General features: G+C 43.4%; 1 protein-coding gene across 1 annotated transcript in view; it reads right to left on the bottom strand.

The window, feature by feature from the left end:
* The window catches only part of LOC126088353 (band 4.1-like protein 4), a 561,066-nt gene that overhangs the window by 60,496 nt on the left and 481,260 nt on the right, over positions 1–19,310 (bottom strand). The window contains exons 8-9 of the mRNA XM_049906490.1: positions 13,205–13,293; positions 12,953–13,016 (exon numbers count right to left, since the gene is read on the bottom strand). Coding sequence (XP_049762447.1) covers positions 12,953–13,016; positions 13,205–13,293 — 153 coding nt within the window. The remainder of the gene's footprint in view (positions 1–12,952; positions 13,017–13,204; positions 13,294–19,310) is intronic.

Raw genomic sequence — 19,310 nt, forward strand, 5'->3', positions numbered from 1 at the left:
GAAATATAGCATCATCTGCCAACAATTCAAGAGAGCTGATCAGACTGTCTCCTAAATCTTTTAATCACATTACGAACAGCAAAGGACCTATAACACTTCCTTGGAGATTGCCAGCTGTTTTACTAGATGACCTCTCATCAATTACTTTCTTCGAGGTATTTCATATATATTTTTGTCTACTGCAAATCGATGCCAATGATATGAGTTTATAATTCAACAGACTACTTGTATTTCGTTTCTTGTGTGTTGTGACCTGCGTAACTTTCCAGTATTTAAAAGAGAATCTTTCGTCAAGCGAGCGGTTGTTTATGATAGCTAAAAATGGAGCTATTTCATCAGCATTACCTTAAATAAATCTAATTTTTATACAGTGTAGAGTGGAAGACTTGTCTTTATCAAGTGGCTTGAGCTGTTTCGCTACACTGAGGCTATCTAGGTACAGTTAGAAGTTATTCTTGATACGAATTCAGGAATAATTATTGCTTCTGTTTTCGTGAACGAATTTCTAAAAACCGTGTTTTTTATTGCTATCGCGCAACGGTAAATGCCCAACCTAGAACTTGAAAATTTTCAAAGTGAAATAAAACTATATGGTTATCCAGTAAGATTAGCCGAGAGGATAATGTTTTTGTTTATCCAAGCATTTATTTTAACAGGCAAGATTAGGGGTTTCAGGTCTTCTCTTAGAGTACTAGAGCAGTACGCATATAATAATAATAATAATAATAATAATATAGTACTGAATGTAGGTATTGCAGAAATCGTAATCTTATTAACATTCTGAGAGGAAGAGGAGGAGGAGGGGGCGAGATATAATAGGTGAGAGTTGGCAGATGAAATGTAAGAAAATAAAAACAGAATTATTTGGGGGATGAAGAAAACTCGGATGGCGTTGAGTATGTGAGAGAAATACAGTTTCCCAGTTGGACAGAAGGAAGACAGTAGGTACAGGGGATGGACAAAAATATTGAAACAACAATTAAAAAAAAACACAACACTTGCCCAATACGGTGCAGGAAAACCGTTGGCATTCAAAACAGCTTTCGTCCCGAAATGGATAAATAAAGGTTTCTATGGATTTCAGGAAATCTTATACAAATCTTCTTGCACAATAGTTGTAGTTTCAGGTAGTGATGATGGAGGTGGATAGCGATCACACACCCCTCTCTCCAACATACACAACAAAGGCTCAGTCATATCGAGATCTGGTGGCTGGAGGTCAGGGGAGATGCGACAGTTCAACCTCGTGTTCACAAAAAGAGTCCTGGATGATGCGAGCTGTGTGAGCAGCAGCACTATCGTCTTTGAAAATAACGTCCCATTGGGGAACAAACATTGTAGGGGTGGACTCGATCAGCCAAAATGGTCACATAATTCTTGGCAGTAATTCGACCTTGCAGAGCAAAACTGGAGGCCGTGGAATACCGCGATATGCCGCCCAAATCATCACCGGGATGTTTCATTCTCGGCAACAGGCAGTCTGCATCGTAGTCTTGGGACGCATACGCCACAAATTGAAAACAGTGTGAATTGACTATACCATTGCTCGATACACCAGGTTTTATGGTTTCGGCACCACGTTTTTCTGTTACAGACATTTGCATCACTGATGTGTGGTTTTGGAATTCCAACTCACCCTCAGTTCTCAGCTTATGGAGCTCCCTTCGTGTTGCTTTGATCGTGGCTGGGTTCGCAAGTGCGACAGTCAGCTATGCAATCACTTTTGCAGTCATATGAATGCGTAGTGTCTGCGGAATGCGCAGCTGTGAAGCAGATGATTTAAACTGAAGCAGGAAGAGAGAGAAGAGAATGGAAAGGGAAGTGGTTATTGATATCAGTTACATGAGGACTTTGTGCGGCATCAGCGGCGACGAGCGAAAATGTGTGCGGTACTGAGATCCGAACCTGAGCTGTCCTGCTTCCTAAGCAGTTGCTTTTACCACTGCGCCACCCGGACATAGTGTTTATCGCAGCTGTGCGGACTGTCTTGCCACGCCTCAAGCCCGACCCACATTCCCACGGAGCGCCGCCTACACGCAGCCCCTGTCCATTTCCTCCATGATCGCTACTCTGAAATTCCCTCACGACGTCGGATGTATTTATGCATCCGCACTGAAGAAGGTGGATCCGTTGCCTATCTGGGCGAATCAGTTATATGAATGCATGGTGTCTGTTCTTTTGGACATGTCCTCCTCCCCCGTCACAGTCCATCTGTCTTTTCTCATATCCCTCTGTCCATCTCCTCTCGCTCTCTCTGTCCACCTCCTACCTACCCCCTCCCCTCTTTCTTCTGTACCTGCCCTTTACACCTCTCTGTCTTCCACCTGTCTCCTACATCTGCCCATTAAATGCCATCTCTCTGTCCATCTCTTTCTCCCCTCTTTCTGATCATGTACTTCGTTCCTCCCTTTGCACTTCTCTTCCTCCCCCCCTCCTCTCCTGCCTCCTCACTCTGTCCATCCCCCCCCTCCTCTGTCACTATGTCCATCTGCCGAATATCTGTGATCTATATCTAGTCACAATGTATATAATACATATATTTTCCAGAATGAGATTTTCACTCTGCAGCGGAGTCAGCGCTGATATGAAACTTCCTGGCAGATTAAAACTGTGTGCCGGATCGAGACTCGAACTCGGGACCTTTGCCTTTCGTGGGCAAGGGCTCTACCAACTGAGCTACCCAAGCACGAGTCACGCCCCGTCCTCACAGCTTTACTTCTGCCAGTACCTCGTCTCCTACCTTCCATACTTTACAGAAGCTCCCCTGCGAACCTTGCAGAACTAGCACTCCTCAAAGAAAGGATATTGCGGAGACATGGCTTAGCCACAGCCTGGGGGATGTTTCCAGAATGAGATTTTCACTCTGCAGCGGAATGTGCGCTGATGTGAAACTTCATGGCAGATTAAAACTGTGTGCCGGACCGAGACTCAAACTCAGGACCTTTGCCTTTCGTGGGCAAGGGCTCTACCAACTGGTTCGCAGGAGAGCTTCTGTAAAGTTTGGAAGGTAGGAGACGAGGTACTGGCAGAAGTAAAGCTGTGAGGACGGGGCGTGAGTCCTGCTTGGGTAGCTCAGTTGGCAGAGCACTTGCCCGCGAAAGGTAAAGGTCCCGAGTTCGAGTCTCGGTCCGGCACACAGTTTTAATCTGCCAGGAAGTTTCATATATATTTTAAATATAAGAGTGTGATCGTGTTTGTATTGTATTGTAATACAGATACTTTTTTATTGGTGATGTTGTGCCTGATTCTCTAAAATGCGATTGATGGTAATAATAATAGTAACAATAGTACATCCTTTAGCTTTTTTTCATTCCCATTTAGGAGTCTGGCATATTATCATGTTTGAGGAAGATAACGGTAAACTACAGGTACGAAGATCAAAAAAACGAAACGGATATAAGTAAAAGAGTGAACATGGGATATTCACCGGCTTCAATTTTGCGGTCAGAAACCACACCTCACAGTCTCTTCTATAACATGAAATACCAATATGTCCGCCCAACAGCTGAATGGTCAGCGAGCCGGACTGCCGTCCTCAGGGGCCCGGGTTCGATTCACGGCTGGATCGGGGATTTTCTCCGCTTAGGGAGTGGGTGTTGTTTTCATCATCATTTCATCCCCATCCGGCGCGCAGGTCGCCCAATGTGGCGTTGAATGTAATAAGACTTGCACTAAGGCGGCCGGACCTGCCCCGGAAGGGGCCTCCCGGCCAATGACGCCAAACGCTCACTTCCATTTCCAATACCAATATAATGCCAAGTACCAGGCATGAAAGACTACTACCACTAGTTTTGAATGGACTAGCTACCATGGAGCATAAAAAACTATGAGTCATCTACTTCACCTACAGGGCCGGGTCAACTGAAGTGGACCCACAGCTTAATGGTTACAACTGCGAGCTACGTTTCTGACACTGAGCTTCACAAAGGTATAACAATATCCAGTTTTTCCCAACTTTGAGCAGAGTTCAGAGCAAAATAATCCTTTCAGTTCTTTAACTTGATAAGCCGGAACGTTTGGCTGTCGGACGGAAGCGAACGATCGATGGTGGGGTATGGGAGGCGTGAGGAAGTGGCGGGGAGCGATTAATAACGGCCGCCTTATTAGTGTTGACGCCGGAGTCTAAATTCCTGGCGGACTGCGTTCTGACGCTAATCGTCCGTTGTCATAACTGAGCGAATTAATCACCAGCCCAGGGTGGAAAAGGGGAGGACAACGGGACCGGCGAGCGGGCAATTTAGAACCAACGACCGAGGGCTCCAGCGGCCAAGGAAGAGCGCGCAGCAAAATTAGCTGTCAGGGCGCGTTTTCTGAACCGCCGGCGCCGACATTCCTGATGGTTCCTCGGCTGCACTGTATTATCGTGTCCTACCAGTTATTCACGTCTCGGATAATTAAATACAGCATGCCGTCTCCTATGCAGAGTGTGGAAACAGTTGCTTGCAATCTCACTTGACAGCGGTTGCTCTAATAGAACGACCTCCTTCACCTTGTATAATTCACAACATTCATTTTTCTAGGACAGAAAGAAGTCGGTGATACAGCTGCAGGGCGAATGAAAATTTTTGGGAGAAACATCAGTCATACATTATAAACTGTACATCTTTGGCTCTTACATTTAAGGTATCGCGTATTCCAAAACATATATCTATGGGAAAGTAACAGCGTAATTATTCTCATTTTCTTTCTTAAGGGCGTGAAACTGATCAATCACGTTGGTTAAGATGAGGAAAGACAACTGTCTGCTACGTTTTAATTGTCATAGATGATGCAGTTGTCTACCCACATACTGACATCGACGGAAAATTCAGTGAATATTAATTTGATTAAGCCCGATCTCAGCGATGCCTAGGCATTGGCAACAGACACTAAATATATTACGCCTGATCAGCAAAGACTTAAACTGATTTTTTCCACACGTGTTTAGTACTCCATTTCAGGGTTTACATTAAGTTTTTCAAAGTACCTCACTCCTACTTCAATGCTCGTTTTTTAGCGACTCTGCCATTCCTCGAACACAAGGTGCAGGTCATTCATTGTCGTCGTTGAGATCGCCTCACTTTTCTTGAGGACTGCTTCAGAGCTCTCAAATCGAAGGCTCCAAAGCTTTGCCTTTAACACTCTCTGTACCAGGCCTATTTTATGCACCCGTCCCTAGAAACCGGGCAATTTTACCAATATTAAAAAAATTACTGCATCAAATCTACTGTTTGGATTGTGGCAAATTTGGTACCATCTTGAAGCTGCACATTTCTACTTTAATTCTGAGTGAAAGAAACTACTTTACAATGCACAGCTTTAAGGTACAGTTATAGAAATCACTTAGATGTTTTAAGAATTTAGAAAAAGTCATACGAATAAGGGAATACAATTGTGATTTATTTTTAACCAAAATTGTGGCACTACATTACATGTTTCTGATAGTATACAGTATTACATATAAATTTCACACAGAATCATATTGTTTTTTAGTGTGGAAAATTTTAAAGCAAGGTTCCAGGCAGAGTGCAACGCCACACTGTTCACATTCGTATCGTGTCTCTTTGCGAGAAGCCTTGCCACTCTGTTTCTTGCTCCTGGAACTGCACACGTGACACACACGAGCAGCATACTTCTTAGTAGTTGCAGGTATGTGCTGCAAAAAATGTCTCTTTGTTAGCCGACCTACAGTTCCTTCATTTCTTGGAATGAATTCAAGTGTGTCGTCTTCAACAAGCTGAACTGCAAGCACTGTTATAAAGTCTGTTATTGTAATTTTCTTCCTGTGCACTGCATTGTACAGCCAAAATGCATTTGATACTCCCATAAGCAGCAAATGGAAATATAATTTTCGCCACCATTTCACAGTTCTGTGCTGGAACGGATTGTACTGCAGGCGTTGGTCTCCAATATCCACTCCAATTTTATTGAGGTTGTAATCAAGTACCTGAAGTGGTTTCAATACTACAGACCCATTTCTCTTAGTATGCGTACCAAATGTTGCTTGATGCCTTGTAGACAATGTATACACATCTCTCTTATCTTTCCACTTCATTGCCAATACATTATCTTTACGCCGAAAAGACATTTCGCCCTTTTTCAGCTTAGCAGATACTAAATCTTTAGGCAATCCTTTCCTGGATTTGTTCACAGTACCAACAGCTCCAGTGCCTTTCTCTGCCAGTTGCTGAAATAGCTCTGGACTGGAATAAAATCGATCTAAATACACAGTGTGGCCTTTGTTCAGCAAGCTGCTGTCAGACAACAATCGCAAAATAACCGCAGACGAAGAATTGTCAACAATATGCTTACCAGCATAAACTTCAAAATTTACAACATAGCCACTACTGGCTTAAGCAACAGCATATACTTTCAGTCCATACTTATGAGGCTTATTTTGCATGTAAACACGGAAACTCACACGACCTCGAAATGGGCAAATTCCTTCATCAATTGTCACTTTTTCTGAGGGACGATATGCCTGGATACATCGCTCCTTCAAATTATTATAATATGGCAAAACTTTGTAAAGTGGATGAAATCCATCTTCGCCTGGTTTTTTCTGATTTGAATTGTCAACAAGATGCAAGCATGACAGTATCTGAGTGAAACGCAAACGGCTCATGACATGGGGACAAAAGTTACAACTAAGAACAGGATTAGTGCTCCAATGGTCCGCAATTTTGGGCTTTTTCGAAACACACATGTGGAAAATAATACCCAAGAAACGCCTCATCTCACTTATAGTCACTGGCTTCCACGAACTCAAAACTGAATGGGGCTTCAGATTATTTCCTCTTCTTTTCTTCTGTATTGTCTGTGATGCATACAAATTTGTCTGTCTCTTGAGTTCATTTACGTCACTGTCAGTAAGGAACACTTTACTGCAATCCAGTACAGAACTCGACTCATCAATATCCACTAGTATCTGCCTGGGTGTCGTGTTGACAGGCAGAGGTCGGTAGGTGTCAACTGCAGTCCACTCACTGTCTTTCGGATACGGCACAGCTGCTGGATTTGAAGCAACACCTTCAACATCATTCTCGTCTTCATCTGAAGACAAACTGTCATCAATCTCGTCTTCTAAAAAGAATATCACATTATGTGTAACTACATACATCGTTTACACATGTTCAACAGATATGTGCGTACTGCACAATTACGTGGAAAATTCGGAAATACGTACCTTCAAACACACCATTGCATTCAGAATCGTCTGAATCACTCTCTACATTATCCAGAGTGTCGCTATGATTGATCAAATCCGCAATTTCTGCGTCTGATAAACCGCGCCGAAACATGATGACAAACAACTGAATGATATACAGACTGAGAACGCAAAGATAAGTTTTAACATGAATTACAGCGCTGCCGTGACATCTATGGACGCATTTTGTTAATAAACATCTGAAAAACGTATAGCGCTGGCCAAACCCGTAGAAATAACGTTGCAGTGTTTTGAATGAAATTAAATGTAGCGGCCCGTAAATTTTACGGGCTTGGTGATTTTCGCGCGATCCCAGGCCCGTAAATTTTACGGGCTTGGCGCTTAGAGTGTTAATGATGGGAAATCCGAGAAAGTTCTGGTCGTCTCTTTGCAATGTGCTTCCTCAGTTTAGCCAGTACAGACGTGCACTACCTTGCTGTAACAGTAGTGCGAGGGGCAACTGCTTGCTGGTAAATCATTCCATGACAGTCAAAAAATATGATCACCATCATTTTCCCTGGAGATGGAGCAACTTTCGCCATTTTTGATGTTGGAGAACCTGTCAATTTCCAAACAGTACTGGCTCTTTTTCCTTCAGAATCTTAATGATTCATCCATGACTCAAAACAGGTGAAAATCGATTCCAGAAAAGCATCCCCTCCATCATCAAATAGACGCAGCACCTCACGGCTTGTCTCCATTCGAATAGGTTTTTGCTCGGGAATCAACAGACGTGGCACGGAAACGGACACAAATACGGGTCATATGGAGAAGCTCATCCATAATCGTGAAGACACTGCCGTATGAAATTCTCAACACTTCTCTGAGTTTACGAAATGTTGCCCGCCGATCCTCACCGACAATCACAGCAGCTGTGTTGATGTTGATCTGAGCCACAGCAGAAGCCGAAACACCAGGCCTACCTTGCTTAAAACAGACAAGTCGATCTTCTTTGAAGTCCCTGAACCAGCTAAACACTCTTGCACGAAACGGTGCATTTTCACCGTACGCTTCCTGCAGCTTTTTATCAAGTTTCAATGCTGTATGGTTTAAACGAACACAGAATTTTATTGCGCAGTACGTCACCTCCATTGGTTGGTATGCGAAATGCAAAGAGGGTTTACAAAATGGAGCATTACTACCAACCTACCACGAGAGTGAGTTGCCAACGGACATTATACATAAAAAATCGTTCTCTTCAAGTGTTCATGGTATATATAGGAAACTATCACGGAAGCTACAGGTAAAAATCAGTCTCAGTCTTCGCTGATCACCCCCCTTGAAGGATGTGTCGTAATTAATAGCGAAGACCGACACAGTTGGAAGTATACGACAACAGGAGCAAAAAAGTTGCAGTAGGTATGGGTAAGCAAACGAGCCGTCTGCAAGATAACTGTGGCTCTGTGGTTACGAGCTGTCACTGTTTTCAGTCTGAAATATTGTCCTAGTTAACAGAAATGTATCTGAAACGTAAAATTTTCCATTACATCGCTATCTAATTTGGCCTTAAGTTTCACCCATGGTCCATGACTGAGGCATTTTGTACATGACTGATAGGGCACCGGAACATTTTGCTGCTGATGTAGGATGATATCCAAGACTCCAATACGTTCAAGGAGGCCGGGTCGAGCAGGGTTTGTACCTTAGCCTCCAAGATCACCTGACCTTAGACCTCTGTGAAATGTACAACATTACTGTTGATACGGCTGAAGAACTGGAGAAGCCAGTTGTACAGTCTTCTCAAGATTTTGAAATCATCAGCGCGTATTTGAAAGAATTCGCAACTTACTGCAATGACGAGTGTAGTGTTCCATCGAAATACGAAGACGACGAGTAAAACACATCATTTAACAGGAACGTGTGTATAGTAAATTGCAACATGTAATGTGATGAAGAAATTTTGTATTTCTTGTTGAGGTACGCCATGGATGGCATTTGAGCCGAATCAGATGGGGCTTAATCTAAAAGTCAACATTTCGAATATATTTGTACCAACTATGACAATATTTGGTAATGAAGCCAGTGGCGGCTGGTAACCACTCACTCAAAATTATCACGCACTGGGCTCTGAAACTTCACTACGGTTTTTTGCCAGTCTTGAAATGTGTAACTCGTCTTGTGTGAATAATAGTATTTGGTCAAACTGAGAATAACACGTTCCTACCCAGCGAGGAAATCGCATAATGTTTGAGGATAAATGTATCTCACATCCATGTAGTCTTTTTATAATGCTAATCAATTTTTTGTTTCCCTTAGTAAAAATGATTTCTGTCTTTTTTTACTTTACGTGTCCCTACTTTGCTTGTAATTTTGCGACTAAATGGGTATGTAAGTGTTCTTAAATGCAAAGGAACGTTTTAGCACACATGTATTGTATCTCTTTATTTCAGTACCACAATATGCTAACGACATGTTGATTGCTTATTATTTTTTAGTAGCTCATCTAGTAAATCAGACGGTGACTTTTGTAAGAAGAATTAGCTGGCTTGGTCGCGATTTGCACAGCCGTCTTTGTGGCAGTTTCGTTGAGGCAATTACCATTTATATTTATTACACAGAAGCTGCCTGTTTCATTTTAACGAAGTCCGATCTATCAACGCGTAGGGACATTAAAATTTTGAAAATTCGCGATCTCAAAATTTTCAACCAAAACAGTTAAATCTAAAGGAATGTTGTGTGTTCATATTTTTAATGATGTTGGGAGAGGGAGGGAGGGAGGGAGGGGGAGAGAGAGAGAGAGAGAGAGAGAGAGAGAGAGAGAGAGAGAGAGGAGATTCAAGAATGGTAGTATTATTGTGGAAAGCTTTCTACAGTTTTCTATCTCACCGACATAATGTCCATTTGTATGTGATCTGAAACCACGATTCGCTATTGTTTCAGTCCAACATTGTACATAGTTTAAACTAAAAGACTGTTCATAATTCATCTTTACTCAAATCGCATACAAGTGACGTTACAGCTCGTTGGCGGATCCATGTTTACGGGACCATTTTTGCCTCTATTGCCATATACTCTGCCCCTTGTCAGTTCTCGCTATTAATTATGACACAGCCTACAGAAAAATGCGATGTCGCGCTATTCTCGCGCTTCTCTAGAACAAAGCAGGTGATAGTTGTCCCCTACAAGATTAATTAGTTACAAGTCAAACTATCGCATGGGTTCAGTCGAGAAGAAAGCAAGCAGCAACCTTCGGTTCTTGGTGGATACTCAGACACTGCGGCTCGTCTTCTATAAGGATTGCCAGTGAACGATTCTCACGACCTGCCCTACTAAGCTATACAGGATCTTTTTATCTGAACTGCGTAGAAGTAGATTTGAACATGGACAGAGCAGGATGAAAACAGGTGGTCGTATGATTGTTCTGATATCAGAATAGTGACTGAGATATATGGTAGTCGTCAATATAGTCTTAGTTCACTAAGAATTTTCATAGTCACGGAAGTGATAATTATTCTTAAGCTCCAGTTCTAAATTAATGGAGGAAAACACTTAGTAATATTGGATACGGATATACAAAGTCTGCTATACTATTAAATTGGTATCTTCAAAATTGGTTCAAATGGTTCTGAGCACTATGGGACTTAACTGCTGTGGTCATCAGCCCCCTAGAACTTAGAACTACTTAAACCTAACTAACCTAAGGACATCACACACATCCATGCCCGAGGCAGGATTCGAACCTGCGACCGTAGCAGCAGCGCGGCTCCGGACTGGAGCGCCTAGAACCGCTCGGCCACCGCGGCCGCCAAATTGGTATCTTCTCTATTTGATGTGGTAAACAGCTTCGTGGCCACTGCCTGCTCCACTGATCTGTTTCTCACATGCTATCGGTTAATATACCATACTGAGAACATTTCCTCAATTGTAGAATGTTAAAAGCAATGTCTGTTCACGGGAATCATATGCATCGCACTTAATGTCCAGTTTCGAGGGAACTACAGACGAAGTACAAGATTATGTTTTGAACTAAGAGGGATTCACTGGTGGGGATTTCACTGAACGAATGCCCGCCCCAGGTAGCTGCGTGGTCAGCGCGACAGTGTGTCAATCCTAAGGGCTTTGGTTCGATTCCCGGCTGGGTCGGAGATTTTCTCCACTCAGGGACTGGGTGTTGTGTTGTCCTAATCATCATCATTTCATCTCCATCGACGCGCAAGTCGCCGAAGTGGCGTCAACTCGAAAGACAAGCACCCGGCGAACGGTCTACCCGATGGGAGGCTCTAGTCACACGACATTTTTACTGAACGAATCATACAGGTATACACTACATGTCATCTCGCCATTCGTTTCAGACTGTAGAAAGCCACATAAATTGAAATAAATTTCGAAGCGTTGCCAGTTGTAATACGTAAAAAACTTATGTGTTAAATACGTAAAGTCGTTCTCAACCTGAAGATTGTTCATAACACAGTTGAGGTTTGCTAGGCATGGCCTATTGGTGGCGGTATGCTTTTGCCTTCCTCCGAAAACTGAACATGACTTATCCAGCCATTTATGGGTTCCAGTACTGTACTGAAGGGGATGGAGTATACTTCCACTTCGATGTCGCGCAGACGCTGCCGAGGACAAGAGAGCCATTTTCTCAGGGAAAACAAGTGCCCAACATGAAAGGTGCGTTAGAAACTTATCGGTAGTAAAGAAAAAATGAGGTCGTCGGATTGTAATCCCATGATCTTTCTAATCATTATTCCTGTCGTTCGTGATATATGACAACATGCGTCACTGATTCAGTGTTGTGTTGGCCGCTAGGGTGCCAAATGTTTGTTCGACTATTATCAGCACCAAGAATGAAGCGCAATCAGACAGACGACACGTCGCACGTGACGTTTTGTTCACCAGTCACAAAGTGCTGCAGGGTGTTGGTGGACTTCCTGTAGTAGGTGGAGTTCCTGTAGTATCTAGCGCTTCTTGAGAGCGGTCAAGAACTGAAGCCCACTTCGTGCCGTTGTATTACTCTCGAGCACTATTCTGCTACCGAGCGAGGTGGCGCAGTGGTAAGACACTGGACTCGCATTCGGAAGGACGACGGTTCAATCCCGCGTCCGGCCATCCTGATTTAGGTTTTCCGTGATTTCCCTAAATCACTCCAGGCAAATGCCGGGATGGTTCCTATGAAAGGGCACGGCCGGCTTCCTTCCCCATCCTTCCCTAATCCGATGAGACCGATGACCACGCTGTCTGGTCTCCTTCCCCAAACCAACCAACCACTATTCTGCTGTACCGTAATGTTGCCTGTAGTGCCGACCCCACCTCAATCTGCGATGTCACCGATTAAACGCATTTAGTATAAGCAACAGCGTGCGCCGTCTCTTCCAGCATACTAGACACAGGAACATACAAATCGTCCACGGGATGTCAAACAATAATGTTTCTCTTGTAATAAACACGTATTTGACTGCCGAATTGATGATACAATCGAAATGTCTCGTCTCACTCAATGGGGAGTTGCACAGTGAAGAACAGAAGATATAATTTTTCATCAGTGTATTTCTTCGTGAGAGGTGTTGCAACTATTGCTGTTGCTTTTACTTCATCTTTTAATAAAGCTTTTTACGTTAAATCGTTGACCAGAGGCCGTGTACTCGGCTCAAAGGTATCCTGTCAAGGGCCTTAGAAACTACAGATATTCATCAGAAGTATAGGCATTGTCTATTTCTTGAACGCAAACTGCTGATACTGCTACTATGCGGTGGAAATTTGCAAATGCATGGTTGTTATTCTGACCTACTCAACTCTCGGACGTTAAAATAGCATATAAATACTTACGTTCTTGTCGCACACCCGAAGCATGAAGTATCTGCCTTTGAAGTAAATCTTGGTAATTCTGGGCCTGAGACAGAAATAAGAATACTTGAATGTCGTACACACAGATATAGCAAAAAATAAATAAATAAATAAATTCCGTAAAGCACACAACAGTATACGTGCGCAAAGTAACATTTACGTGGTAGATGGAATTTTTTCCTAAATTATACCTTTAAAAAATGAATATAAGAGAAACGTACAGCAATATCTTACCAATAATAGTTTCCGACTTTGTTCTTGTTTCTTAGGACAATGATGCCACTGGGAGTGAGGCCCAAGAAGTACTCCACATTGTCCTCTCCCTGAAACAGGAGGACACTATGAACAGCTACTATAAGTGATTAGCCTCTTATTGGAGACACATTTGAAAGCTGACGATGCCTTTTTTAACGTGCACGAGGTCTTCATAAGCAAATGTAAACTTATGTCTTTAATATAGAATAGGGTTTTCAGTGACGCTTCCGAACAATTAATATGATTTTCCGTATCTCTCACATATTGGTACCATTTCTTGCCAAATATGATTGTGTGTACAATCACAGCGTTTCATTCTAGAAGATCGCCCGACAGAAATACAAGATAATTTCATATTAAAAAGACGGAAAATTCTTTGTTCTCATTCATGACAAATACAGAGAAGTTGTCAAGTTAGAAAATTTCAGGTTGAATAGAGAAGACATTGCTTTTCTTAACTGTAAATTTTTGTTATTATGTCTATATTTACTAAAAGGTCAAACTGGCATGATATATATATACTACATGCTTGGATATGCATTTGAGTAGCATTTCAGGGCAATCGCACGAAGTGTGTAGGAGTAATGTCGTCTGCATTCTGTATACGAGGTGTGTCTACAAAAAGGGAGTATTGTTGTAGAACTTATTTCAAAACATATTTAGTTATTGTCACCCATAATATACTCTCCTCTTCTATCCCTACAACGCACCATGCGAATTTTCCGTTGATGGAAAGAGTGCTGGAAGTCGTGCGCCTTGATGACGGGTGCCGCTTTTTTTTCCTCCACTGCTTCAACGGAGTGACAACTTGTTGCTTTTAATGCAGTTTTTGCCTTGGGAAATAGGTAAAAGTTACATGGTGCTAGGTCAGACGAATAAGGAGGGTGGTCTAACACTGGGATCTAGAAACCTCTTAACAGACAATGCGTTATGAGCCGGTGCTTTGTCTTGATGCAGAACCCGTGACTTGTTGTTCAACAATTCGGGCCTTTTTTTTTGTATTTTCTCACGGTGCTGACCAAGAACCTGAACGCAGTAATGCTGATTAATAGTCTGACCTTCAAAAACCCAGTGAAGATGCACAATTCCATTAATGTCGAAAAAAAAAACAGTCATCATAGCTTTGAATCTTGATTTGCTCATTCGAGCTTTTTTCCCTTTCAGTGAAGTTGAGCCCTGCCAGCGCACGGATTGGCGCTTAGTTTTCGGGTCATAAATGAGAAGCAAGGACTCGTCACGTATTATTTGCAAGAAATTAGTATCATTTTCAATGGTATGCAAAGTATCAGTAAAGACTTTTTCACCAGCTTCTTTTTGTTCGACCGTGGGAATTTTCGGCGTCAGTTTCGTACACACGTTTCTCGTATCGAATAGGTTACGAAAAATTTACCTTATGCGTTCTTAGTTAATGGTCAATGGCCGATGGTCGGTTGGAGCCGGATTACCTACTTTTTCGATATTTTCATCCGTTTTTGATGTCGAAGGGCGTCCCGTCCCGAGCGTGACTCATCTTCAATGTCTTGTCGGCCTTCGTGGAAACGCCTGAAACACTCACAAACTCGTGTACGTCATAAACAGTCTTCGCTATAGACTTCTTTTAGTAAAAGATAGGTTTCAGCAGCAATTTTTCCAAGTTTCATGTGAAACTTCATTCAATTCGTTGTTCTATTCTTACACTTCTCATTCCCCCCCCCCCCCTCCCCCCCAAAAAAATAAATAACAGCTATTATACAAACGAAGGCCACGACCACACTGATTTGCCTACAGACACCAGAAATGCAGCATTGGACTAGAAGGCTGCATGCTTATCAGCTATTAGTCGTTCATCTTTGGAGCATGCGTGCTTACTCTGTGACATTATCAGCCCCGTTATTTTACAGCCACACCTCGTATAAGGAAAGATCACGCACTGGTTTTCTCATTCAGAAGTTGCATCTGTATTTTAGTTGTTTGTGAGAAGATCGTGTTGTACCTGACGCAAGAAGGATATATGACTATCAGCAAATATCGGTATTAGACAGCGGCAGGATCGTGGCCTATCGAGAATGCGGTTTCTCGTTCTGTTCGCATCGTTCGGAAGCCACGACTGTCATGTGAAAATGGAACTCGATGAGGTCAGGAGGGCAACACTCGACGACATGTGGGATCTCACTAGCCTCGTGCGACTAGCGCCCGAGAGGACACTCATATTGTTGTGAATGTCAATAAAATTACCAGCCGAGAGAACCCACATATTAATGTCAATGTCAATAAAATTACTAGCCGATGTCCCCTGGCCATGATGGCCAGATCACATATTGTTGGTTCGGCTGAGCAGGATCGTAAAGGCTCGTCATGTACTGCTTGCAGCGAGGCGAGTATCCACAAGGACGGTGCGATGACATTTGGAGCACCAAATACTGGCAGCACGCCGACTACTGTTGCGATATCCCTTGACACAACAGCAGAGCAGAGAGAGAGAGAGAGAGAGAGAGAGAGAGAGAGAGAGAGAGACGAGCCGCCCATCGACAGCATTGGATACAGGACTGCCACCGTGTCAGCTTTCCAGACGCGGACAGCAGACGTTACTTTTCTGACATTTTAAGGCCACCGGCTGTGTCGTTCTTTTGAGGTCTCCGATATGTTATGTTTCAATAAGATAATGCAAGAGCCATGTCCGTGCTGTCCTGACCTACTTGGATGCAGTGTATGTTCGCCTATTGCCATGGCCAGCACACTGAAAACATCTGGTGATGGGTTTCCGAGAGACTGACACGCCCCCACTCGTCCGCCACTACAGTTAGTGATCTCTGAATAGAAACAGCATGGAATGCCGTCCCAAATCTGTTATCCAAACTGACTAGACTCGGTGCCTAGCTGTTTTGGAGCCATTGTTAGTGCCAGAGATGGCAGCACTGTGTACTAAATTTCGCATGCTTTTCCTCCAAAAACACCTCCAAATTTAACCAAATGTTGTTCCTACTGTATTCTGTACACAAAATGAGAACAATCTCATTATTTTGACGTACTTCATGGTGTTGGAATTTTAATAGTTGGCAGAGTTTACGGCAACACATGCTCCACGCTACTTCCGATTCTGACAACAGGAGAGAGAGTCTGCAGGAGGAAACTGTAACAGCGACAGCACTGAGCAGAAACTACTCAAGAAAATAGCTCCTTAACACTTATGACGATTTGCTCTGGGTGACAGGAAAACAACGACGTGGAGTTAGAGGCTTTTACATACATTGCAAAGCTTCACATAACAGACGTCTGCAGCTCTTTGATGACGATGCTGTAGTGTAGGGAGAAACGTTATTGTTGTGTGACTGGAGGAGGATATAGGGTGAGTTGGACAGATTTTCCATTTGATGTAATGAATGGCAGCTTGTTCGAAATGTGGAAACAAATGCATGTTAATGGAGATGAGTAGGAAATAATGTTCGAGTACGGTATTAATTGTGTGCTGCTTGACACACTCATGTCGATTAAATAGCTAGGCGTAACTTTGCAAAGTGGTGTGAACTGCAGCGAGCACGCTAAGTTCGGTTGTAGGGAAGGTGAATGGTCGACTACGGAGTATTGGGAGAATTCTACGAAAGTTTAGCTATCTAGAGAGAAGACAGCGCAAAGAACACTTGCGCGGCCCGTTCCTGAGCATTGCTAGGTTGCTTGAGATCCACATCAGGTAGGATTAAACAAAGACATCGAAGCGATTCAGAGGCGTGCTCCAAGATTTGTTCCTGGTAAGTTCGACCAAGACGTGAGATTTACAGGAATGTCCCGTGAACTCAAATCAGAATCCCTGGAAGTAAAACGACGTTCTTTTTTACGAAACGCTATTGAGAATGTTTTGAGAACCGACATTCGCGGCAGACTGCAGGGCGGTTATGCTGGCAACAACGTAAATCTCGCGTAAGGACCGTGAAGACAAGGTAAGAAGAACCAAGGCTGGTACGGGAGCGTATGGAATTTTCTTTTCCCCTCGCTATATTTGCGAGGAGAAGAGGAATGGGAGTGACCAATAGTGGTACAATGTGCCCTCCGCTGTGCACCTCATAGTGGCTAGCGGAGTATCTATCTCGGCAGTCCAAAGTTGATTAATTAAAAACAAAGAAAAGTTAAGACGGTGATTTTAACGTTTAGGTCGTCCAAACTCAGAGCTGTACATGCCCATTATTTGAAGTTAATAACTGAGTAACTTAAAACAGCAGAATTCGCCATGTTCAAATAGTGTCCAGAAGTTTTCCAGGAGGATGTTTCAAGGATGTAAGCGTAATTGGTTGGGTGCGACACGTCTTTCTTCTCATGAAGTGCATCATTGTAATTCTAGTGCACTGTATTAAATTGGCGGGACCGATGACCGTAGCAGTCTGGTCCCTTTAATCCCACAAACCAACCTATTAAATTGGCCCATATCCCATCAGTCCAAAACGTTTCGAGACTGGATTAATAAAAAAACAGAGAAACATTAAGATTATGATTTTAATCGTTCCGATGTTCTACATAGTGTACCTCCTCTTGAGCAGAGCGCACAGAACGTTCATACAATCATGTGAGGCTGTCAGAAAAGTCATACCTTGGTGCGTCGTTCAACTCCCGCTTCACGTTGAGCTGAATGTCGGTTATGTAGTCAAGGCACTGACCCTTCGTTCAAATTTCTGCACTCTGTCGTAACTTCGTATTCATGACACCAAGTCTCGTCTCCCGTGACGATTCTTTCCAGAATAGAAACGTCCATGTTTTGCATTTCAATTAAGTCGCGGCAGGCGCCCATGCGTCGTTGTCTTTGTTCGGAAGTCAAGGCGTAATAAACAGACTTTGCAGACACTTTTCTCTGCTTCAAAACATTGTGGAGAATGCGCCTTTTATATATGATTTAGAAATGTTGCATCACTGCTGTTTGTGACACAGTACGGCCGCAAGTCCATGTCCCGCTCACAGCTGACTGGTCGAACGCACATCTGTTGTTTACAGTTGTTAGCTTCAGCTACCACCGTAGTTACTGCGCTGACGTCGTAGGCATCCGGAAGCGACCAGAAACTCGTATTATATTTAATTAAACGCGAAATTTGTGATGTTGTTCTTCCCGACATTGTGCCTTAAATCTTGTAGTTGGGACATGCCTAGATATTCTGGTCGTGGTTGACTAGGGACCAAGCTCGGCCGCCAGACCCAGGACACCAACATTCCTCCAGACCAATTACGATAGTAACATATTCTCCTGAAACACATGAATCGCTAATTTGTGTCTTATCAATGGGTAAAATCCCAATGCAGACTATTCCAAGTTTTCAGCGCAGTGAATACACAGAATCAGTCCATAAACTATGGAGGATTCGCGGGCAAAGCTGCGAAAACAAGTGTAGGGCCCCCCCGCCTAGGGCTGCGAGCGCCTTATTGGCTGTACGCTGAGGATGAAATTTACTTTGCAGATGAGGCGGGGTGCGCTCCCTTTGCCGACAGCTGTCTTCGAGAAAGAAGGAGCGAGGAGCGGAGAGCGCCGATCTGTGGGATTTCCGGCGCGGGAAGCCGCTCGGCTGGCTAATTTGGCTTTCGCGAACAGGAAATGGAGCCAGTTAGCGGGCTGGGCCGCATCAGGCCGCGCCGCGGGGACTCTGCCCGGTGTCTGCTGCCTGCCGAAGCTGCGGGGGCAGCACTCTATTTCCTTCAGCCGCCTATTGCGAATTTTGTGTCGCCGCTCTGAAAACTGGCAGCACAGCACTCGCTGCCATTGCGTGTTTGTTGTTCTATGCAATGCCAACATAAATAAATTGCGACACCAATTATACGTGTGACTGAAATGAACTTTACATAACAGATAAGTTTAGGTGGTGTTTACACGACAATAGGTGGTGTTTCCACCACAATAGCTGCATCCGGTAGCCTTGCCTTTCAATTTTAGCGTATTTCTCCAATAGTTTTGCGATCAGTTTGGGTTTCGGAGAAATGCAGGAGCGCGCGAAGTACTTATCCTCCGACTTATCTTAGAAGATAGACGGAGGAAGGACGAACCATTTACGGCATCTGTTGAATTTGAAAAAGCTTTTAAAAATATTGACTGAAATGCATTGTTTAAAATTCTGAAAGTAGCAGGGATAAAACA

The sequence above is a fragment of the Schistocerca cancellata genome, chromosome 6 (genome assembly GCF_023864275.1).
Source record: "Schistocerca cancellata isolate TAMUIC-IGC-003103 chromosome 6, iqSchCanc2.1, whole genome shotgun sequence".
NCBI classification, from domain to species: Eukaryota; Metazoa; Arthropoda; class Insecta; order Orthoptera; family Acrididae; genus Schistocerca; species Schistocerca cancellata.